Source organism: Pangasianodon hypophthalmus, chromosome 8 (assembly GCF_027358585.1).
Source record: "Pangasianodon hypophthalmus isolate fPanHyp1 chromosome 8, fPanHyp1.pri, whole genome shotgun sequence".
NCBI lineage: Eukaryota > Metazoa > Chordata > Actinopteri > Siluriformes > Pangasiidae > Pangasianodon > Pangasianodon hypophthalmus.
The window spans coordinates 5090068-5116344 of NC_069717.1; the positions used below are offsets into that span (position 1 = coordinate 5090068).

Genomic DNA, 26277 nt, shown 5'->3' on the forward strand with positions numbered 1-26277 from the left:
ATGGTCTAAGACCACCACAAAGGATTTGGTAACCTGCTCAAGATTTTGTTAGTGGCTTAAGACCAACACCAAGATTTTGGTACCTGCTCAAGCCTGGCATAGAAAAAAACTTGTAATCCGGGTAGAGCTGTTCACTGCTGATATATCAGATAAGATGATGTCATTGCATGCTGTAATAATGATGCAGTCACTTTACTGTGATCACTGTGACTTTTCTAGTTGTCTCTCAACCAGAACTGGCTCTTATTTGATCCAGTTACTGTTTTTTTAACGTGTAGTACAAAACATCCTACATGTTACCCAGTTGTGCTTTATACACACACAATGTTAGATATACATTTTACCAGATTCACCTGAAGTACACTTAAATTTATTCTCTGACTATTTTATGCTATTGTAAATCTTACCTTACATCTACTTCAGGACAAAAACAGATTTATTGTTGACTATCCCTTTCTTTACCTGTTAAAGTGGCAAACTGATCTTTTTTGCCCTCATATCAATTTCCTCTTCTCCTCTCTCTCTCTTTTTTTTTTTTTTTGGTCTGAGCATAATGCAGAAAATTCATGTCCATGTATTTTTTCTGGCTTGTCAAAAAGAATTTACCTCCGCCCACAGAGAACACAGAGAAAACTCCATTTTAAAAACAGTTACACTGGTGAGGCTTGTCTTGGTATAGCAGCTAAATACTTAACTCTACATCTTTTTTCTGGATCTTAAATTAGCAAATGCTGGCCTACTTCATAAATGCGAACTGAAATCCTAAAATAATGCAGGCAAAGTTTTGTTTTTATCCTGTTGAACTCAGGACCTCATTATCAGTACTGAGGAGCTTGAGTTTCATCACTTCATGTATTGTAAGCCATATGTCTACATTTGAGAGTTTCTGTTCTCCATTATATTTTAGCTTTCATGTCTGTTTCTTAATTTATGTTCATGTGCTAATTTTGTAGTTTTAGTTGAACCATTTTTGTAAATGAATTTCAAGATTGTTTTCTAGATTTTGGAATTATTATAATTATTATGTATGGAATAAAACACTTAGTGGTGTGTGTTGTTACAGAAAAATAATCAATGACTGTGGTGTGATGTGGCCCAGTGAGAAACAGAGTTACTGTCACCACCTCAAAGTTGACTATTTTGCAATAACAGCACCCTGTAGTGTTTGGGCATTAAGGTATTAAAACGAGTGCAATAATATAAACCTGTAATTTGTCTTGTCACCGGAACTAAATCAGAGGTGCTATTATAGAAAATTAACACCTTCTGACCAATCAGATTTGAGAATTCAACAGCGCTGTTGTATAAAATGATTATGCTATTACATGTATTATTATTACTGATCTGATTAATCTGATTTTAAAAAATCATAAACACTTCACGTTCTCTTTTCAGAGCTCTTATTTAATTGCACACACCCCTGATCAGTGGTTGCACCTGCTTCCAGTTTGTTCTCAACTCTTTACTGTCATTTGTCTCATTATATCTTGTTAAACAGTGAAAACCTTTTTGTGTCACCTGTATCCTGTGTAATTGCGATTCTTTTTCACCTTGTTTTTTGCTTCTTATACCACTGTGCTGTTGAACTCTCAAATCTGATTGGTGTTGTAGCTTTCATAGTATACTATACACATAATTTTCCATGACGGCAGCTCTGATAATTGCGCTGTAGCTTGTTGTAATATGTTATCATTTCTATAGTAACATTTGCAACTCATTCACAAGGACTTGTATCGCGGAAACGCCACAATAATTTAAGCATGATATTAAACTATTGTTATTTAAAAAAAGATATATATATATTATTGTTGCCATGGTGAAGCTTTCTTTAAGCAGATTTTTTTTTTAGCATTTATGGAAGGAGTCTCCAGTGTCAGCATTTTTGTAACTGTCAGTAAAGGCTGGACTATACTGGCTTTACTTTACTGGACTATACTTTTTTTAACTATGCAAATGCGTATCCAAGATGGCTGCCACATGTATCCTGTCTTGCTTGTGCACATTGTGCAGAAATTAACACTACGCATCTAAACGATGCAATACTAACGCAATTAGTGGGGGCAGTAGGGCAACATGTGACATGGTGTCCACAACTGACTAAACAAACTATTTTAAAACCCTCGCACTTAATATTCAAACCTATCGCAAGGTCTGTTTCAAGAACCAGCCTTGTGGATTTTCTAGATTAGTAAACACTACTGAATGTAAGGTCATAGTTTTCGATTTGAGACGCAGCTCATGGCACCAATCACGATGACAGCGGAACGTTTTAACAGAGCTTGTGAATGTGTTTATCATCGCTGTGCATGAAATCGCTAAACAATTTACAGTTTGACTTGGCAGCCTGATGCACAGGGAAGTTTTGGCTCTGACATGCCATCTACTGGATGTTGCTTTCAATCTGCCAGTAAAGCACACAGGTGAGTGTATGAACAATGCTGCTTGCATTGCCGCTGTTACTGGACGCACATGCAAAGTCACGCATCAGTTATAAACCAGGCCTTAAGTTTTCCACCACAGGAAAGTCTTCAGGACAGAAGAGTTTACATTTTGTGGTTTCTCAATAACATGACTTTTGACTGTTCATATCTGTTATAACTTAAGCGATAATAGGAACTAGTTTGTTTTGTGGACGTTCCACAACATTAAATGCAGCTATTTAAGGATTAACAAAATGTCTCATCATTGTTTAATGAATAAAATAAAATGTAATTGTTGGCAAAATCGGTGTGGTTAAAAAAAAGAATAAAATACTTTGGGCATGCTATTATTTGAAAAAAATCAACTTTTCCTAGTTCTAGTATTAATGCATTTTTCTAACTATGTGAGGATATTTCCAAGATAAGCTTTTTATTCCTGATTATGAACTCTGACTGCGATTTCTGGAAATCAACAAAATCTAAAAAGGCTCTGCTCCTATATTCAACGGATTGTAAAAAATCTAATAAAATCTTACCATCATATACCTTCTCATTTTATTATTAATATCCACTAACTAATAGCATCTTAAGGCAGTGACAAAAGCAGATTTTCATTCTCATTTTCATCGCCAGGAGGAAGCGCAGGTCAGGTGATTATGGGTAGGGTTCTGGTGGGACGTTACTGTGGAGTATAGCAATGTTGGACTTTGGCGACTGCAAAACATAAGCAGCATTAAGATAATATAGTGTGTGTGTGTTATTAAGTGCTGCTTAATAATAATTAGCAGCTTTTCTGTTTTTGTTCAGGATCAAGAGATCACAGCCTGCATGCTTTTGGTTTCTGATGGCTCACATTTCCATGGTTTGCAAAGTTCACCTAGAAAGCTAAATTTTCCATTACTGGAAGCAAATTCCTTTTGCACTCAACCCAGGTCCTTTTCCACTCAAGTGAACTGCTTTGGACTAACTGTTACTTTCCTCCAATGTTGTGAAGATCATCATTCAGCCATACAAGGCTGCACTGTGTATCTGCGTGTGTATCTGCGTGCGTGTGTGTGTGTGTGTATGTATGTATATGTGTATATATATATATATATATATATATATATATATATATATATATATATATACACACACACACACACATACATATATACATACATACATACAGTGAGTACTGAGACCAGGTGGACTGAGCATGGCCATTATGAGTCCGAGCTGCTAATAGAACATTAATGAAGACAAGGAGAAACTCCCCTCGTGGCCATTGGGTGTGTGTGGGTGTGTGTGTGTGTGTGTGTGTGTGTGTGTGTGTGTGTGTCTGTACAGTGAGTACTGAGGCCAGGTGGACTGAGCATAGCCATTATGAGTCCGAGCTGCTAATAGAACATTAATGAAGACAAGGAGAAACTCCTGAGTCCTGATAACTGCATCTGAAGAGACCTGCACACACACCCTGTGCCCCCCACACACAAACACACACACTTCCACAGTAGCACCGCTAAACCCTCCAAATGGGACCGCTTTGAATCGCGCTGCAAATCCATCTTCCACTTTCCCCTCGTTGCCATGGACACAGACCATTTCCCAGGGTGCACTTTGTTTTTTCCCCCATCTCCCCCACTCTCCTCCCTCCTTCTCTCTGTACACTCCTCTCTCCTAACCCCTCCCTCTCTCAACCCCACCCCCACCCCCCCACTAACTCGATGGCTGGAGACTAAAGAGCCCTGGGGGAATTGAACACAAAGCCAAGACAACATGGAGTAGAGGGAGAGATATACAGGTCAAAGCCACCTCCCTGCCCCTCCCTCCTTGCTGTCTCTCTCTCACACACACACACACACACAATTGTAAAAAGCCATCTCTCATGGCAACAGTGTGTGGTGATGTCCCCGGGGGAGCAGCAAAGAGGCTTCACAACACACACCCCCAACCAACACACACACACACACACACACACACACACACTTTCACACAGGTCTACACCACCAGTGCCAGACAAGCAGCTTGGCATCATGTCAACACCGTATCATCACCGTAACTCGTGTATCTGAAAGCTCATCTGATTATCTCCACTTTAAAACACAAGTGCTTGATATAAAAAGGTAGGACGAGAGGAAAAACAACGCACCAGATTTGTAATGATAAGGTACTTTCATGATGATGTAAAGTGGTCAGGCTGGTGTTCGGCGTAACCTGAACATCTGCTAAAAACAGACTCCAAAGTGATTTTCAAATCTTACTAAGATGTGAAATATGGACACGTGCCCATGTTCAAACAGTACCTGCTGTAAGACTTTCACATGTACACTGTCAGGGAAAAAAGGTACGTTTTCCAAAGTACAGATGATGAGTGCACCCTTAATGGTCTTTAAAGTCCAATTATGTACCTTAAATGAGATTAGCTAAAGCTACACCCTTGAGAGTTCCAACCTAAAGACAATGTTTGTGCTTTAGGATGCACGCTTCATTTCTAATTTTGCTGAGTGTACAGTTAAAATAAGAAAACTATGTTCTGTTCACTTCTGAGCATTGGCTGTCCCACTGACCCGAGCTGTGCCTTTAGATTTTATAGCCATCATACAAACTTAAATCACATTATTCAGTACCTACAATGAATTACTCAGTAAATACAATTAAACTAATACATATATATAATTACAATGAGACTAAACTAAAAGTCTGTATTTACCATAACAAGAATTCTCAATGACGTTCATTTTAAAAACAAATGTGTAAATTCTAATATCCAGACATTTATTAAGCATTTTTTGGAAGGAGTCTCCAGTGTCAGTGCTTTGTATCAGTCAGAGGTAAAGCAGTAAAGAGGTAAAGTTCTCCGACACTGAAAAATCTTTAGGACGGACGGTTTTGCGGTTTCTCAGTAAAATGACAAGCTATGTTTTTGTCTGATTAAATTCAAGAGAAAGGAAAAAGAATTGACTGGTGAGGGAACGACTGTATATATCTGACATAACTTAAGTGATAACAGGAAGTATTATTCTTTGCAAACATTAAATGAAACTATAAATGGATAGAAAGTACAGCGTGTCGTGTTTAAATGAATGTAATTGTAATTCTTGGCAAATTGCTGTTGCATATGAGGAATAAAACACTTTGGGATGTGCTGTTATAGAAACATTTTTTCTTAGTTGGTTCACACCACTCCATCATTGACTTTCCTACAACTCTATACCCCGTTGTGTTTTATTCTTCACTTAGCAACCACTAGTGCTGAATTGGTTTTATTTTGTCAGTTCATGCAAGTGAACCTGAAGGGAAACAAATCTGATTTCAGCAGTACATCCAGCAGAGGTGCTAAACGGTACCTTTACTTGTCACTAGGGTGGCACCTTCATGCCTTTTGTACCTTCAGAATGCACCTTTCATCTAGAAATGTGATTGCAGTGCTCCTTTCAAACTCATCTGAATGCACAACTGTCCTTAAGGTCTAATTTTACTCCATAAATCCCTTTTAAAAAGTACACTACATTCACTTTCCATTTCTTTGTAAAAGCACAAAAGGCCCTTTGGGGTACCACTCCAGTGACAGGTTGGGTACCTTTTCTTCCTTAGAGTGCAGGTTTGCAATGTGAACACAGCCACTCATAAGGTGTTGTGCTGAAATTATGTCTTTTTGTAACATTTTAAAATGGTTCACGAGGACCAGAACAGAACATGAGAGTTAAATGCTTTCTCCATCTGTGTAAATCTGTCCATCCATCTCCCTCTCTCTACCTCCCTCTCTCTCCCTCCTCCTGTGTTCAGGCTGCTCTCAGCTTGTGACCTGTCTGTTCCACAGATGAATGCGCCGTCACACTTCCCCATTTTACTTACTCGTTCCTTTTTTCTGCCCCTATTCATGCGCCTGTCATCTGCGTGTGTATAAAGAGAGACCAGCAGGGCACGACGCTGTGAGCAACACGGTGCAGGTCGAATGTCACACCCTCCTCCCCCCATCTCTACCTCCCGTATTTTGATGCTAGGCACCTCGTAACCCTCGTAGTGTTAAAGAAACGAGTGTGAGTGAGGAGCGAGGAATGAGTTATCCATTAAAATCTCTTTCTCATGCTCTCGTTTTGCTTGATGTGCCACTAATTGTGCCGCGCGCTGGCTGTCACGAGGTCACGGAAAGTCTGGGGATATGGCATTAATATGCAAACAAATGTCATTTTCCGACGGGCACGGCGCAGACTCACGCTAATTATTCCATCAATCCCAGATTTGCATCTTAATTAAAGATCTTTATCATAAGGAAGAAGGTATGGAGCGCCGGCTTGGGAGGGATAACGAGGCAAAGAGAAAGTTTGCAGGACTCGAACAATCGTACAACTGCCTTCATGCTGCTGCGACCGGCCTTGTGATGTTTCATCTACCTCTGGATAACTTCATCTGCCTGAGCAGAAGAGACGTGACTGCTGACTGCTCGGTTTTGCTCGGTGTAGAAGACAGAAAACACACACTCAGACAGATACACACACACACACACACACACACACACACACTTCACAGATTTCACGCATAGAAGATGGGGAAAAAAAAGAAATCAATGTTTTTCACTTCTTAGAAAATGCTTCCAAGGCCACCATATCCATCTGTGCTCAGAGACCTCGACTGGTTAGGGAGTGCAAACACACACACACACACACACACACATCAAAACCCTTCCTAGCTTGCATGCTCACACATGTTCTTCCTCCCACGGATACATCACTAACATCACAGGCTTCTCCTGTACACTGTTTTCCCCCCCAGAATTCATCAATCAAGATACAATGACCTCTTGTAGCCTCGAACTCTGATCACCTCCTTTACCTCTCCAAAGAAGGTCATTCATTAGGATAAAAAAATAAATGAATGAAATGAAGTGGTCATATAGGGGTCAGGTGACCCAACAAAGAAAGCAACAGTAAAATCAGTCCTGTAATTTATTTTAACATCAATCTAACAACAATTTAATAGAAACATGTTTTATCAGTGGAAGGTTTAGGAATAAATCTTTATGAGCCCTGTGGATCAGATAAATAGTAAAATATTATTACTGTTAAATAATGAGACTAATGTTTGAATATTTGGATTACGGTAATAAAATAAATCTGTAATGATGGGACCATGGAATTTTTTTTTTTTTTTTTTTTTTACACAGTTAAAAGGAGTCCTCGACTACAAAACATCTGAGGGCCTTTGACCATAGGGTTGCCATGGTTGCATTTTTTTGGCAAATTGGGCTAATTCTGGAACAAGTTTGTGGGTGAAAAAAAAGCAGGTCAAACAAAGGGAAAGTGTAAGTGTGAACAGTGTATTTACAATGTACAGACACATTACTGTTGTAAAGATTGGGAGAGGAAATAGGGGATTATGGAGTAGATAATTCCCATGATTTTTATAAAAAAAACAAAAAAACAAAAAAAAAAAACGGAGTATTGCCGATATTGCGAATAAGAAATGTGTGCGCACCACAGTTACTTTGTTTCTCATGCAAAGAATAAGAAAAGAAAAAAAAAAGACAAATGTGACTCCCTTTTCCAACTGCCCAAACCTTTTAGGCTAGTGTCAGGTCTTTTTGTGTGTTTTGTCCAGAAGTAAATGAGCTGCAAATTTTGCTGAGAACTGGCAACCCTGCGTCTGCGAGACATTACAAAACGGATTATTTTCATCTCTGAATGGTCCTCTGTGTAAAATGTAGTTTCAATAACTGCAGGCTAAAAACCTCAAGCCTACTACAAACCTCAGCACAGAGCAGATTTAAGGCCATCCTGTGGCTCTGTGTTTTCTTATATAATGAGTCAGACACTTTAGCTAAGCACTTTGAATTAAGTAGATGGAGATATTTTTATTATTTTTAATTTTCACCATGGGTCATCATGTTTCTCGTGCGGGGTTAAATAAACATGGCGCGAATCTTTTAAATCCTGCATTGTTAAATAACTAGTTTAGTTAGATTTGAGTTTATAAGTTGCCAAAAGACATTACCATGGGTAAATTTTGCTAGCTAGCCCTCTGGCATTAGCACATATTACTCTCCAGTTTAGGTCACTCTTTAATAGAAAAGTTAATAGAAAATTATTTAATTCAATATTTGAATTCATAGAAAGCCAGAAGCCAGTATATTGAGCTAACGCCATTTGGTAGGTAGCATAAGAAACTTGCTTTCAGTAGCTCGCCAGGTCAACTCAAAAGCTAGAAATCAACTGGTAGCAGGTCCTGTATTTCAGTTTACAGATTTCCAGAAGTATCATGCTGAAATTTAGCTAGCAAACATAACACTATGTGGCAAGCAGCATAACTATATTTTGCTAGTTAGATTCCTTTAGCTTGCTAACTATATTAGTGAGGTCACTTTTAAATACAAGACCTAGCAGACAGTAGTCCCTAGATTGCCAAAGGTCATTACCATGGATGTGTTTAGCTATCTAGTATAACACCATCTGGCAGGCAGTGTACACTATATGGACAAAAGTATGTGGACACCTGACCATCACACGGATATATGCTTGTTATACATCCCATTCCAGATTTAGTTCCCCTTTGGTGTTTTATATTTAATTCCACTCTTCTGGGAAGCTTTCCACTGGATTTTGGAGCGAGGCTGTGGGGATTTGTGCTCATTCAGCTACAAGAGCATTAGTGAGATCAGGCGCTGATGTTGGTGAGGAGGTCTGGGGTGCAGTCGGTGTTCCAGTTCATCCCAAAGGTGTTCAGTGGGGTTGAGTTCAGGGCTCTGTGCAGGACACTCGAGTTCTTCCACTCCAACCTTGGCAACCCATGCCTTCATGGAGCTCGCTTTGTGCACAGGGTCGTTGTCATGCTGGAACAGGTTTGGGCCCCTTAGTTCCAGAGAAGGGAAACTGTAATGCTACAATTGCATGCTTCCAACTTTGTCTGGGGAAGGCTCACATATGGGTGTTGTGGTCACAGGAGAAGACAGAATTCCTTATTGATATACGGAGTAAAAAAAGTATTTGAATGGCTACAGCTCATAAAAACTCGGAATTGTTTTTATATACAGTATATACGAGCAACTGTTTTGTGGTGAATGGTTCCTTGTTTGCAGGTATTCTTGCACAAGCCAAAAACGTGAATCCATAACCTACAATTATAAGCCTGTCCCCCAGATAAGCCCAACTAAGTCTGGGTGTGAACTCATGTATTCATGAAAAAGAAAGTCTAGTAGTGATCTTATCTAAGCAAAAAAGTGAGCAGGAAAATGGATACAAGTACCAATAATGAGACAGACACATTTTCAATATAATGTAATCGTGGCTATTATTTTGACATGAAATCTTAATATTGTTACTTGCCTGATATGACTTTTTAAGCAATAAACAACACCAGAATTCCCCTGTTAAAGTGTAAATAGAGTGACTCACTTGCTGTGAAGGACACACCAGCCACAGTGAGGATCTCCGGAGCCTAGACAGCTCTTACAGCTCCTGTACTGAGAACAGCTCTCCACTGGGAGACGGGTCACCTGCAACACAAAACACACACACGCACACACACACACACACACACACACACACACCGCCTTAGGCATTTACATTTACAGTGCAAATTGGCCAGAGTCTAAACATACCAGCAAGTTAAACAGATATCTGGCAGTTTCATTTTCTCATTGACTATGGGGGTAAAGATTTCAATATTTCTCAATCTTTACAACCTACTGAGCTGCACTAAGTCAAACAGAGTGCATCAACAGAAAAGCTGGGAGTCAATCCTAAATAGTAATAATACTGAAAGACTGGCTGCTTTAAATGTATTTTTGATTCATTGGAATGTGGACGACATACAGAGATGTGCATTGTATTGCCTCAGAAGGAGAAACGCATGTACAGAAACACATACACTTATGTTTATACCACCCACGATGCCACAAACATGACCCCGACACCTACTCACAATGAATAATTAATAACCAAATGGTAGCAAAAATAGTTTGTTTCCCTCTGTGTTCCCACGTATCACCAGTGACACTGTAAACCTGATATCTAGGTAACTACTACAGAGATTCCGACTGTGTGTATCAGATTCCCAACTGGGAATTAGACTTGCTGAAACAGCATCATCTCTCAATGTGCTAGCTGAGAATGAAGTAAACATCTCACACTGAGCTAATTTGTATCTGAGCCACTGTGGTGTCTGATGGCCATATCATTTTAAATACCTCAACACTCTCACTTTTGTCCTTTGGCCAGAAATTGCCAACAAGTGGCTTTCTCCTTTTGTTTCTAAACCTGGCATACCAGCTGTGGGTCACCAGTTTTAAACCCCTTCCTGCAATACACAGCTTAGCACTGCTCTAATACCAATCAAATTTTGTTGAATGGCTGAAGTGGCAATTATTGATTAGTATCAGTACATCTTATTCAACTGATTATCTGAATTGCCGAGTCTGGGATAAGCACCAAAGTGACTCTGCACTTCACAGCAACTCCCCAATTTACTGTTAGCCCTTTTCTACTATCAATGTTTACATCTGTAGAATGCCAGAGATCATTATTTCAAAGACATTTTGCTGAAACAGCATAATCGCTCAATGAGCTAGCAGAAAACATAGTACGCATTGGGCCAGTTTGTACCAGAGCCACCGTGGTGTCCGGTGGTCATATTTTAAATACCTCAACAGACTCACTCTTTTCCTTTGGTCAAATTGCCAACAGCGCAGGAAGGACATGTTACTGGGAGCAGCTTTCGACTCTTGTCACGAAAGCCCCATTGCTTAAACTCGCATACCAGCTGTGGGATTTTTTTGACCGAAACTATGCGTCACCAATTTTAAACCCTTTCCTGCAATGCACAGCTTAACACTGCTTTATTACCTTATACCTGCACAGCTTCACACCTGCACAGCTTCTTTCCAGGGGCCAGAATCCTCTTGAACAAGGACACAACCCACCTCTGTTAACTTTCTGACATTTAACAGTGCATTTAACTACAACTAATGTTCACTGTAAATTACTCTCCGTTTACTATAGATTACTGTCCATCATCTAAATTATTTTACATTGCATATTGTATATTGTGTGTTCTCGGTTGTTGACTCAAACACCAAGACAAATTCCTTGTATACTTGTACTCGGTGAATCAAAGATTCTAATTCTGACCTTTAGCTGAATGGCTGAAGTGCCAAGACTTTGATTCATCTGAAATCAATATTAGTATAAAATTAGGAAATACCAAATGATCAACTTACACAATGGTTTGGGTTTTAAACTGGTGGAAACCTGGACCAGCACTTCATCCCTGAATTAAACATGTGCAGGTTCAGCTGGGTCAGAGTTCGGCTCAAAGTTCAACATAAAACACAGGCAGACCCAGTTCTCTAGACCTTGGGATCAGGAGGTTAGCTTGCAACAACAGAAAACACCACCACTGGCTCTTGAACAAGACTAAATCCATCACACTCAAGAATAATGATAACTGAGAAAAGATCACTCTAGAAGACCGAAACAAAAGCAGCTGTATATATCATAAGTTTCAAACTTTCATAACTTTGGATTTGAAAATGCATGAGCAGGCAGCCAAGCAATGAACGGTAGCTTATATAAGGGGAGAGTGGGAGGGCTGGGATGGGAATTACATGAATAATGTTATTGTGTGATTGTGTGTGTGTGTGTGGGCATGCTAGTGTTTGTTTGAACTAGGTTGCTTTATCAGCAGCGGAATGTGCAGTCAATAGAGTGGGCAAACAGACGTTAGATCTGCACTGATCTAACATCATTTGTCGACGTGTGGCAACGTGAAATCAATGCTGAATGGATAATTACTGTTGGAACGCAACCGCGCCCGCAAAAGGTCATCGGCGTGCTTCATTTTGAGGCATCTCACACGCGCTGGTGATTTGGTTGACGGCAGATTGAAAACATCAGGGTTACATGCGTGACCATGGTTCCCTAATGAAGGGATTGAAACATCACCGTGTATGGGAGGAGCTATTGATCACAGGCCAATCAAAAACCATTGTGCAGTTACATCAAAGGGCTAATAGGGAGTGAGGAATTTGAGGTTAAGTTTGTAAACTTCTTAACCTCAAAGTAACCTTCTTAAGCAAATCTGATACCTGGATTTTGACAGATCATTTATCTAACTGATGTACCCAACAGTCCCAGTTGGTCCCTTGGAGACATGGAGTTCCCACTGAAACGTTTGAAAGATATGCAAAAGACAGCTTTTGTGAACAAGTGCAAAACTAATATGGACCAAAAAAGGTATATTTAGGAGCCAAATCAAGGTGACCTAATACTGACTGCTAGAAGACTATTAATCATGTTTTACTGCCAATTTAACTTCAGATCATTTTATTTGCACAATGCCTTTAGCAATAGACATTGTCACAAATCAGTTTTACAAAAAAATGAGACGTAGATTTAGATCCCTAATGAGCAATCTGGAGGTGACGCTGGCAAGAAAAACTCCATGAAACGACACAAGGAAGAAACCTTGAGAGGAACCAGACTCAAATAGGAACCCATCTGCGGTCAGTCTGTTCTCACTGTGTGCTACTAGAAAGTATGGGTGTTGCCAACTTTGGTTCATGAGATTCAACTTGGAGGAACAGAATTTGACCCCAGTGACCCGAGTCACAAATACCACAATAGAAGCAAGCTTATTGGGTTGCGGTGTTTCCAGAATCTATCCTGGGAAGACTGGGCGTGTGGCAGGCTACACCCTGGATGGGATGCCAGTCCATGGTAGGACACCACATTCCCTCCTAGGAGAAGCTGAGAGTACACAATCCACCTACTGGCATGTTTCTGAGAGTCAGAGAACGTGGAGGAAATCCACAAGAACACGGGAAGAACATGCTGTGTATAACCTGACATAAAAAACCAAGCCAGTTGTGGCTCGGTGGAATAAAGTACCGAAATAAGACAAACACAGAGACAAAGACATAAAAAAAAATGTGAGTCTATGGAGAAACATGCTTTAATTTACATAGTTACATAACATGCTTTAATTAATTAATTAATTAATTTACATAAATGTAAATATACTGACTTCATACTAACATAGCGACAAGAAGCTATAGCTATACTCCTAATAAAGGTTGTGTATATATTATGTATAGTATTAGTGTTATATTTCCCTGCAAAAAGAAACGTGTCTGGTTTCTCTAACGATGTTGTAGAGTTCCAGACTTGAAAATGCTTCTTCTCTTCCTTTGATCGGAGCCGAGATTAGACGCCACAGTGAGAAAAACCAGAGCGCGGAATAAACAATCCCACCCAAAAGGGATAGGGCCGTGGCTTTCAAGTGCCGAGCAGCTGATGGCTCTACAGCTGTGTGTGTCTGAATATGTGAAGAGAAAGAGTCTGGAGTCTGGAATGAGCGTGTGAGGAAAAGAGAGAACGAGTGTGTAAGTGTGTGACTGAGGGTGGGCGAGGTGTAGTGAGATTGAGCTCTATGCTAATTTATTCTGCCATGCAGCCAAGCATAAATACGCCGTTTTATAATCCGTTGCCTCCAGTCCAGGTTTTTTATACACCCCCACACGCACAAACAAACACACACACACACACATACACACATACACACACATACACACATACACACACATACACACACACAGATAAAGGGTCACATCCCAGTGGTCGACTTTAAGAAAAACAGTCTATCCATCCGTGCTCAGCTTGATGCATCACTGAAAGGTTAAGCAGAAGGTTTGGTATCCACTCCGAGTGACTAGCTTCTCTTTTGTTCCCATTTTTCGCTCAGCACAACAGCAGAATTGGAAACGTCCTTGCCATTTGCCGACCGTAACCGAAACACATCCACGAATTGGGAGCGCTTTGTGAGCAAACGTGACCCTTCACCCGCCTGCGCACCTGCTGCTAATGAAATATTCAAATTTGTCCATCAGTGTGGAGCATCAATTATTGACTCTCTGTCATTCTCTTCATATTTAATATTTCATGTTTCATATTTCACAGCGAGTCATCTTCCTCCTGCCACGCGCCTTCACAGTGCAAGGAAAGCAGTAAATAGAGAATAACAGAACACTTGATTAATCAGACTGACCTCCTCAGTCCTCCCATCACAATGTGATTGGACATGAATAAATGGATAAATACATATGCACGTGTATTTTCTACAAGTGGATACATGCTGGAGCTGTGTATCTCTCCTTCCACATACATTTACATTTATGGCATTTGGCAGACGCCCTTATCCAGAGCGACTTACAATAGTGCTTTGAAATCTATCAAAAATACATTCTGATATTGGCTCACTAGGTCACAAACTGGGAATACCATCAGTCCAAAACTCTGTTGGGGAGGGTTTTTTTTTGTGAAAGTGCTAACTTAAGTACTTTATGAAGAGGTAAGTCTTCCATTATACACTGCAGGGTTCAATCTGACGTGATTTAGAGCTGTCTCAATGCTAGACAATGTGATTTTGTTTGGTTCTACAACATTTGTTAACACAAACTCAAAAAAAAAAAAAAGTTCGAAGTGTAGATAAATGCAGCAATGTATAACAACAACAGAGTGAGCAGAAGACACTTTGATTTTAGACTTCTGAGATCATAAAATCCCATTTGTTATAGTGTATGTTTTCTTTGTATGTGTATGTATGTTTGCTTGTCCAACAATACAGAAGCTGCAACTTTACAGAGGTGACTGACAGGCACAGAGGCCACACCTCCTTCACGGATACCAATACGCACAGAGGCCACGCCTCCTTCACTGATACTGACACGAACAGATTCCCCGCCTCCTTCATTCATACTGATAGCACAAGGGCCACACCTCCTTCACTACAACTGACAGGCATAGAGACCACGCCTTCTTCACAGAAAATGCTGGACATATGGGCCACACCTTCTTCTCTGATAATGACAAGCACAAAGGCCACGCCTCCTTCACTGAAAATGAAACCACAGACACCATGTGATACTGTCAGGGATACAGGCCACGCCTCCTTCATTGGAAGTGCTAATAACACCCAGTAACCAATTAGTTTGAGTATAAAGTTTATTCAGTTCAATTCATGTCTATCTAATGGCTTTAAGAAACTCCAAAATGTGTTTTAGCCATCACACGCTGTGACAGTTGTTCCATAATTACAGTTTAGGTGGGTGTAAAACCGACGTTCGTCTCTCATTTACCATCAGCCCTTGGCAGCAAACAGATTGCAGGCACTGAAAGGAAACCAATTGGAACGTTATCAGGCATTGTGTGCTCTTCCTTCCTAACACTATCAGATCCTTAACCACAACAGAGTGGTTAAAACTTTTTTTTTTTTCGAACGAAACCTTAATCCAACTCCTCAGCTTACGTTCTTAGGTCGAGAGATGACTACGGACATTTATGATCCGAACGTAAAGCTTTTAATCAGCGCTGAACACAAGCGATCGATCGTCGCTTTAATGCACAGCACATCTCAGTCAATCCTTCACACAAATATCAATATCTGGAGCTGACTGGAGGAGCTTTTCTCACATGAGCGACTCCACTGTTGGTGCAAGACGAGACAGATTTTTACTTTCTTTTCCAGAATGCTGACGCTGGCGTGGAGGGATCCACCAAAAGAAAGGAGCTGGTGCAGCTAAAATAAAGTGTTTTGACTGCCGTTTCACTTTATACCACAGCGCTGCTGAATTCCCAATTCTGTTTGGTCAGAAGGTGTTGAATAATTTTATGTAACAGCAGCTCCGACAGAAGTTCTGGCTGGCTTTCAACTGATAGGTTTATATTAATGCCCTCGTTTTAATATGCTGTCGTTTCTATAGTAACAATTTACACAGGGACTTCTACAGATTTCTAAAATACGCTGTTATTTAACAAAGATGGATAATCATAGATGAAATTTATGGAAGGAGTCTCCAGTGTCAGTGCTTTGTAGCAGTAAGTTTTCCAGCTCTTCAGAAATGGTCGACTGTATGTCGTTCTTAAATAAACTGGAAAAAATTGTAAACACTGATACACTGTTCTGGTCTAAACACTGTTATGGGGAAATGATCAACTTCAGGGTAAAAACATTAACTCTGCTTCACATCAGGCTGCATCACAGCACCCCGATGTTGATCATTTTTCTATAACGGCATGCCCCCAAGTGTTTTATTCCTTACATATTGTGTCTCCAGCCTTCGCAATTGTGCTTATGGTGAGACCAATCGTGACATCTTCAGTATAAATCCTAGCTAAGTGAACACTGCTCCCTTTATGGCCTGTGCCTGCCTTGTACTCCGGGGGCAAATATCGGCAGTTTTAGCACTTTTATTTCCTCAAGCTCGTACACAATAATCTCTAAATATCAGCCCTGCTGAAGACTTCCACTCAGATAGGATTTTCTATCTCCAATAGGCTTCGCTTGCCTTCCCCCCCACACACACACACCCACCACTTGGAGGTCACATCCCTTTCTCATACGACTTCTTTCAGAAACATAATGAAGGCAATCTCGGCTCGTCTCTGTGTTGCACCAGATCTGCGGATGAGCATCGAGACGAAGGTTTTTGAAGAGAAACTGAGAGAAAGAGAGGGAAGAACTGTGGCATCATTCTTTCTGCAGCTGTACTGCGTTAAGTGTCTTTCTCAGCTGCAGAGGAACTCGTTCTGCGTTCTCCGTTCTCGCGCTTCCCCACCAACAGAGGCGTGTAGAGAGAAGAGAGAGGCGCTACATCTTATTAAGACCACCAGCTGGGGCTCCCATTCACACACATTCACACACATCGGTTCATATTCCGTCTTCCTGTAGCGCAGATGTTAAAACAACATATCTGAGATTCCGCTTGTGATTCTTAAAACAAAAAACTCGGCAGTTAAACGGGGAGGAGCCGAGAAACATGACAAATGTGTCTTTATTCTTCCATGAGAAGTCTTCACGGCGCAGAACAAATGTTTTCCTGTGCCTCACCAGTGGCGCAGGAATAAATTAGAAGCAAACAGTGAAACTGTAAATCATCCAAAATGATATTTATACAATTTATACAATTCTTCCCCTTTGAAAAAGAAAAAAAAAAAGATGTCTGGTCTCCCATGGCCTTTAGTTTTGCATTTGAGCTTCCCAGCTAATGTTGCTAACATACTTCTTACTTTAAGTAAATGTAAGAGTTTAGACTTTTCTATTTAGGTGAAGAATTTGAAGTTGTGCTACTACTAGATTTAGAGAGATTTATTTCACTGATGCCTGGTTGTGATATTACACAGAGGGCTAAAGTTAAATATTTATCAGTATCAGAATATTTCAGTGTATTTTTAACACCTCTAATACTATGTCAATTGCATAAGAAAAAAACCAAAAAAAACAAAATCCAATAACACCAAAGTCTTTTAAAATGTGTCTAAAATTTGAGAAAAAAATTTCGATTTGGTCAAATTATTCAAGTACCTATTAACATGCTGCTTCATAGCTACAGTGAAATAATAAAGAAGTATTGTGGCTTTGTAAATTTCATATGTACCGAAATTTTTCCTTTAAAATACCAGTAAACAGACTAGACTGTATTATACATGGGGCAAAGACACAGTCACTGAGCAGATGTTACCTGTTTGTCACTCAGCAAGTAGGTGTACTGATAATCCGGACTGAACACCATGTCACGCAGGATCGGGCTTCCCTCCACCACCGTGACCGTCTCGTACAGCAGCACATTCTGGGAAGGTGGAGAAATGCCATCCACTCGGATCTGAGAGGAACAGAGAGGAAAACGTTCAGTTTAAATTAACACTGTTTCTTCTGGGGGTTAGCAATAATAGACACTTTATCTGATATCACATAATGACATTAATCCGGATGGGATGGAGGGGAGGCGTGCTGGCGTCCCTTTATAACAAGCCCTGATGCTTTCTTTAAGGAAGGAGTCTCCAGTGTCAGCACTTTGTAACTTATTAATTCAAGCAAGAGAGAGGAAAAAAAAAAAAGAGGAGCTGGTAAGGGAATGACTGTTTACAGCTGTTATAATGTGACTGATAAGAGGAATTAACGTTCCAAGAACTACAACGTTAAATGTAACTATAAATGGATAAAAAGTATGATGTGTCGTTCTTTAATTAAAAAAACTGCAGTCAGCACTTACGTGGGATGCACTAGATTGGAAAATAATCAACATCAGGGCTGTAACAGGGTAGCAGTTGCTTATTTTCCTCTAAAGGTTTTATTTTTTACTAACAGTGGATTAAATTACAATATTTTCATACAAAAAATAGGCCCTCAAAACAGGCCCTATTAAAAAAATCACAACATTGTTTTTTTGGATTATATTGACATAACACTGTAATATACTCCGTTTTTATATAGGATGCTCCCTGCTGCTCCGTTTTCTCTGTGCTTTACTGACAGATGCGGTATTCTGGAGTATTCTAATTGGCCCGCTGTTCTCCGAAGTGCAGCGTGCTTTCGCTGACCCAGAAAAAGATCTTCAGAGGAGTTCAGAAAGGCAGAGTTCAGAAAGACACACGCCGACAGCAGAGATTCAGATTACTGTTTACTGACAGCAGAGATTCGGCATACTGCTTTTCCATCATCGGATAGAAAATAGAAATCAATTACGTTTTAATGACACTATACCCGTACTGGCGCACGAGCACGTACCTCCGTACACACACGCAAACACATACGCGCTCTCAAGCCCCTGCTGCTTCATCATTAGTGACTCCTCTGTTTCCTCACAGTGATAATTAGTGTAGTGAGCATGCTCAGTTCTACCACTGAGAAATGCAAAACATCTTTGAAGTATCAGTAAAAAAAAAAAAAAGGAAAGGAATGAGGAATAAAAACAGAAAAAGAAAAAGAAAAATCACAGCTCAAGTAGCAGGGCTCACCTATTTTCCTTTCTGCGAGAAATAAGAAGCTACAAAAAATGAGCAGCCGGCAAATCTGTCCTCATCAACGGTGACAGAAAAGTGACAAGAGACGGAAATGAGAGTCTGAGTAATGCATATTAATTCAGAAGTTGAAACAAAGATGGAAAAAAAACTAAGAGGAAGGAAGGCAAGGAGCAGATGTGATGCCGCAGAGTTTGGGCCTTCTCCTAAATATCTGGGTTGGCCCAAAGTGAAAAACATCGTTAGCCTGTTAATTAGGGTTGACAAGGTGGCGTCAATTAGTCAAAGGCTGCCATACTGGGTGTCAGAAGTCGCTGGCCAAGCTGGAGCGCGTGAGTCAAGCAGCAGCGGGACAGAAGGTTCTGGAAGATGACGGACTCAAGCCGCAGTTTGTCAATGCATGCAGCACCAGCTGTAGTGTTGTGCATTGGCAGCCGTCAGCAACGGCTTATCACATCATTTTATCTCCAACGGCTGCCATCTGCATTTTTCACGTCTGCGAAAGTGAACGGATTGGTAAACTGATCCCGATGCATCACAAAGGCCGACTGAGCAACAACCAGAGGGCAGCTAAAAGGCAAGCACCGTACCGTAAAAAAAGTAACGATATGCCCGTAATGATGGCGCCTATGTCACCTTTAAGAAGGTTAGTCAGTGTGTAAGATCTTTCCTAAAATGCAAGTATGCTCTTTGGGTCATCCACCGTGACCTAAACAGCTCTCAGCTCATCAACTCTTCCATTTATGGGGAGAAAAACAAAACGGGCCAGAGCTTGTCTCCAAGTGCACTCAAGCCAGCTTCTGACACCAAACAACCAGTGCTTAGGGCAAGTCAAAACAGAGAAGCTTCTCACTCCAGAGTGGTCTGGTTAAACAAAATAGCCTGCCATCCCGACAGAAGCCAGAGACAGCTGTACCCACTATAAAAGTGCCAGCCATCCTCCAGCCTTTCTGCTGTTTATAGTTATGCTGAACCTGTTGCAGGAGTTAAAAAAAAAAAAAAAAAAGGAGCTGGTTCCGTCAAGCTCACTTGGCTGCTTTGTTCTTCTGGTGCACAGGTTCCCAGCCCTTGTCCTGGAGACATCCCTTTCCTGCACATTTTATTGTTTTTCCCTGCTCTATCACACCTCATACAACTGATCAGATAATTAACGGCCTTTCCTAAGTTGAATCAGGTGTGTTACTAACATGTAGTATTTGTAGGTTGTGTGTAGTAGTGTACACATACAAGAGGCTGCACAATTATGGGAAGGGTTTGCAAGACAACAGCTTGACAAACAGCAGAACCCAAAGTTTGAACATCGCTCCCTGTACACCTGGCTGAAACACACATTCCCGCTTGCAGAAGCCTCACCAACACCTCTCGCTCAAGTGTTTGAAATGCAAAGAGCTTTGCGCTGCCTGCTGAGCGCTGACCCAACTGCAACATCAAACAGTGCAGATGAGGGTAATTGGAATTTAGATAAATAGTACCTTCCCCCGCTTTTGTCTTCCCCAATACTCTTAAGGGTGCCAAGGTAACTGCACCAGCCTATCTATCTATTAATTAGCTCACTGTAGAGACCTAGCGGTGTGCCGAGAGCCGGACAGATCTGTTCATGGGCCAATTTTGCCTTCATTGATCTGGGGGAGAGGAAAGCAAAAGAGAAAAGGGAAAGATGGAGGCCGTTTTTGTTTGTTGAGATGCCTGATTCGTATCGATTTTGAAACCCTCATTGAGCTCTGATTCAAGAGCCAAATGAAAGGAGTTCCTTAAGTGGCCCTGGAGTTCATTTTCTCCTCTTTTCTCCCATCTCCCACTCTTTCGCTCATCCAGAGTACAGGAAGATGGCCTTCCTTTATTGTTGGCTGTACCTCGTGATCAAATTAGGAGTTTGTTTGAACAAAAGGACAAGGCCATGAAAGGCTGAATGATTGTATTCTATATAAATGTAGCACAATATCTTAACATTCAGATTTTGTTCTGATTAATGAAGAAAGGATACGACATTGTACTCAGATAAGAGGCTTTATTACAATGAAATATTAAGAGCCAGAGCAGGGGCAGTCCACACAAAGTTTCTCCTTTTGAAGGAGAAATGTAAGAAATGTCTAGGCACCGTTTTTACAGTTTATCACCCTAGTTATCATTGCTCTCCTAGGCTTTAGGACACTACAAAAACATTGGCTTCGAGATGTGTAAAACTGGGATCTGTGGAATCTGTAATGACTGGACGGACGAACTGGATGCTTGTGTGTGTGTGTGTGTGTGCGCGTGTGTGTGTGTGTGTGTGTGTGTGATTATGGGGGACTGGAGGGATTAGAGAAGAAACATGCTGTGCTGACTTTCCAGCCAGATCCCCGACCGGTCCAGCTGAATGGACTATCTCTGGGAGAGCTCCATTTTTCGGTCAAGATGAAGGTGGAGGAAAAGGAAAACAAAAGACGACGGGGGGATGGAAAGGCAAAAAATTCTACAATAGAGTCATGATGATGGACGGACATATAGTAGTCTGAAAATTGGATTATGTGGCACCATTAGAGAAGATGAGCTCCCCTGTAATCACTCTGCAACCATGTGACACACGAGCACATCAATAACACATACAACCTTCCACGGATATAGAAAACGCATCCCGGTTTCTGGGTCATTTCATCTAAAATGTATGAAATAAATCTGAACCATTTTTGGCATAACAAAAAAAAAAACAAACAGACATAGAAGAAAGACACATAGGTTTAAAAAGGCGGCAAAACACGAGTAAATATGGGGCCTCATCATAAAATCGGTTTTAATATGATCCCACTGAAGGCTTGCTTTTATTGAATCAGGGAGATGATTCATAGCATGAAGCTTGTTATCTTGTTATCTTACTGAGGGTATGTAAGAAAAATCTCCTTGTAATTCTGCACGCTATAATCCTATATTTTCCTCCCCAACACACTTAAAATGATAATCGCAGGCAAAAAAAATGCAGATCCAGTCATTGACTTAGCTCACAACTCAATTAAGCGAAAGAGGTCATATTCTGGTTATACACATATTAAAAAAATAACTTTAAAATAAATAAATAAATAAATAAAATTTAGTCACCATGGTGGTTCCCACAAGGAAGAAGAACATATTTGTTCAAGAATAACATTCTGGCCTATAATTTGACCTTACAAACACTAAAACCATGTACACTACTGATGGCCAGTATTAGAATTATACACATGTATTAATTAAATTTAATTTTTATTTGAATTTTTTTTGTGTGTAACAGTGTAATCCATGTAAACATGGTTGGGCATCGTACTGTCACTCAGACGGTGTCTTCCTGTGAAAGTAGACGGTTCTTGGCTACATCTAAAGCAAAGCTTGAAGTTTGGCTCACAAGACTATATTCTGAGTAACATTATTTTTTGCTGAGGAAACAATTGTCTAATGTTGGTTCAACTGTGCAAGTGATTCAAAGTCCAAGTCTGAAATTAAGCTCAAGTCATAGATAGGCAAGTCCAAATCAAGTCAGAATTCACGCAACTTGTAAATGAAATCAGACTCCAGTGGAGATTTGGGGTTCCTCCAGCACTGTGACTATATTTACTGTTTTCTACTGATGCCTTTTAGCATCAGCTATGCCTTTTTGTATGTTATGTTCATCATGTATACTCTATCACTAATTTACTCTTTAAAATTTTATACAGATGGTTAGTCGCATGTCATTAGTCGCCCCTCCCCTATTTCAACACGCAGTGGTACGATCCATTTCCATGGAAACATCACACATTTTCAAATGGCAATCAGAATCGAGTGACAAAAGAAGGATGATTATGACGAGTCTAATGCTTATTCATGATGTTGCCATTTTTTTGCCAGTGATGTTTTCTGTGATGTTCCAGACCACATTTTCACTGTGATATATCTCCAGTACATTACTATATTCACAATGTTCCCCCGACTCCATCACGCTTGGGTGATGACGCTCCAGCAGCTTATACCATATGGTATAAAAGGCAAAGCTCCGCCTATGATTCATGCTTAATGCTCCGCGTACACGGCGCTGCTGCTGCTGCTGTTGTTGTTTATGCAGCACACATACACACACACACACATATCTAGAGGCTCAGGCTGCTTTGACTAACCCTCAGCGCTGCTACAGATCTGTCATAGCTTGTTGCCCTCAGCAACTCTCCGCACCCCGTGGCGTTCTGAGGATTAGGTGCGAGCGAAGGAGAAAAATTCGCTCTCCTCCAGCTTGTCGAAAGCAAAAACGACAAAGACATTAAAGCATTGTTTTCTCATCTGCTGCATTCAGAAGTGCTCCATTCGCACGGGCTCGGGCTCGTCTTTAAAAGTGGGCTACTCTTTCACGTCGAGGGTAATCGATTTTACATTAAAGAACAGAACAGCGGGGGGAGAACAAGCTCCTCTCCCGCCTCGAAAATGAGGTCAAAATCCTCAAGCTCCAAATTCATCCTTTTAGAAGACAAAGACGCTGCACTGTAGGAAGTGAACAAAAGGCGTGTGTGATTCAATTAAAGCCCTTATCCTGTTTCCTCAGATGGGGCTAAAGGGGGGAGAAAGGCCCAGGCAGAGAGGGTTCATTCCTTCTTCGCACCTTCACCACCTGCTTCATCTCAATCCAAAACCAACATGCAAAGCTCTCTCCTGCACCTTCAGAAATCCTACCCAGCATTCCTTGACCTCCGACCTACCCTCACCCTGTGACCTGGGGGGTTTTAAGTGCTGTGCTGCTTGTATGTGAGTGTGTGTGTGTGTGTGTGAGTTTGTGTGTGTGTGGACAGACTGCTCTTAACAATGCCGAATGATTAATGCCTTTCTGAAATGCACACATCTAGCTAATAGGATTCTTTTGCATTAAGAGTCATGGGAAAAGGGATTTATGGAGTGTGTGAATGAGCGTCACACTCACAGAACCAGGGGACCGCCTGCGAAAAGACATGCTAGTGTTTCGTTTCAGTGTATGACTGGAGTTTTAAGAGGCATGGGGGAATTTGGGGCTGGAACAGGAAATGTATCAATAAAGGAAATTAACAATCTGTGCAGAGGCCTAGTTGGCTTGTGAGCCCTTCACACAGAATTCTGATCATTCCTAAATGTCCAGTCACGTGATTTAATTGTTTTATGGTGGATAAGAGGTTAAGTAAATAGCTCTCAGCAAGTCTTTGTTTCACCACCTGCTACATTATTACACATTTGTCCTCAACAGGCCAGGCTTTCTTGGGTGGTGCGCTACACCAATACTTTGGCCCGCCAAAAAGATTAGTGTGTATTCAACCACCAGCGAACTCTGGGGAGTTTCTCCCAACTCACTACACTGCCCGTAATGTCCTTCACAATCCACAAGCACTTCCACCCAGGTCCACTGAAACACCAATTACTCCAAGCTATTCAAGCATGCTAGTGCTTTACAATGCAGTAATTACAATGCTGGGAATACATGGAATGTTTATAATCAGGAACCGCCTATCAATTATCATCTTCTGCTGAGTTTCGGATATCCGTTTGCACCAAAATTACAGGCTGAAAATAAAAATTCTGTCACAGCCTGGTGAAATTGCAACATCTTTAGCACATTGATCATGTGTTAAATTAGCCATAAGGCTAAAGGCTGGCTTCGCATTGTTCTGGACAAGTTTCAAAACTTGGGAATGTTGAAAAACACTTGAGAGTGGGTGAACAAGGCAGGATGGGAAAGTCATGCTTCGAAACAACTCAAAGTGCTACCCATTTCATCCCCAGTGACTGGCCTGTATGAAGGGCTGGAACTCGCTAGACATGTTGACAAAAATTTACATGCCGCTGTCTGAGACGTAATATTGAAATTAGACACAATATTTGTATAATTGGTACATTTGCTAGACACGAGATAGTAGCCTTCATTCTAAATCATGTTGCTTGTAAAGTGTTATAGTCAATAAACGTTAACAATAAATCATTGCTTTACTTTTTTAATGGATTCCTCACGATATGTATCTTTAAACCAGCAAGTTACAGTTTTCTTGGCAATTGGGGCATTTTTTTTCAACAGAAACGAGCTGATTTGGTCACATGAACAAAGTCACCCATGTCTAAAACCTGGCTTTGTCAAGAAGCCTTCTGAGATGCACCTCTGAGTCTCCAAAAGCTTACAACCTTCATATCAAATGAAGCGAAACTCAAAGTGTGCTGCCATTTGTTGAAAAAAAAAAAAAGCAAAAAAAAAACAATAAAATATGGATATTGACTTTTTCTGCTAGCCTGCAAGTATCTAATAGCTTTGTACGCTCCTGAAAAACCTTTGTTTGTTTGAGGAGCGTCTCTTTAACCACTATCAAGCTTAGTTTATTTGCAGGACACTTAACCATAAGACATGTGATTCTTGAAACTCGGTTGGACAAGTGGTCAAGAGAAAGTAAACAGCAGAGAAATGAATTCGCAGGAGAACTGGAGCAAGGCCAGATCATTCAGCATCTCAGCCCATTTGGGAATTGGACCCGGGCCTCTAGCCGGCTGTCACACCAAGGCCAGTGGGTGTAAAGAGCAATTCACCCACTTTCAAACGCTTGTCACAAAGCACAGCACAGACAGGCTTCAGTGAACACTGCAACCTGCATCCCAGGTGCTAAAACTGGGGCTGGGCCAAGGAGACGTCAACATGCTCATAGAAAGAGTGAGCAAATAGAGTCAAAGACTGCTGGATACTGGAGCATTCCAGATCTTCTGAAGTGCAATGTTTGCATTCCAGCTGAATTAAAGAAAAGAAAATTGTGACAATGATCCCTTCGAAGAGGTGTCCTGAATTCCACTCTAAGCCTGTTAACCCCTCCATCCTGAGGCAGTGCCAACATCAAACTGCACTTAATCTAGGATTTAACTGTGCAGGAAATTGCATGTTGGTTTTGCACATCCTTGCACTATTACACATAGACATGCACAAACAGATGCACGTGCACACGGTGTGAGCTGCCACACCACCATCGCTGTGTTTGGAGTGGATCTCCTGTGTTTATCTTAGCAGGAGGGAAGAAAGTAGGGGAACTCCTGGTTGAGTTAAGTCCTCTCGCAACATGGTTAACCTGGTTTGACTCCTTGCAATGTTCTGAAATATGAAAAGGCTTCGGGTT

General features: G+C 40.8%; 1 protein-coding gene across 1 annotated transcript in view; it reads right to left on the reverse strand.

Moving 5' to 3' along the window:
• The window catches only part of plxna3 (plexin A3), a 176787-nt gene that overhangs the window by 91448 nt on the left and 59062 nt on the right, over positions 1 to 26277 (reverse strand). The window contains exons 4-5 of the mRNA XM_026928009.3: positions 17911 to 18051; positions 9791 to 9891 (exon numbers count right to left, since the gene is read on the reverse strand). Coding sequence (XP_026783810.3) covers positions 9791 to 9891; positions 17911 to 18051 — 242 coding nt within the window. The remainder of the gene's footprint in view (positions 1 to 9790; positions 9892 to 17910; positions 18052 to 26277) is intronic.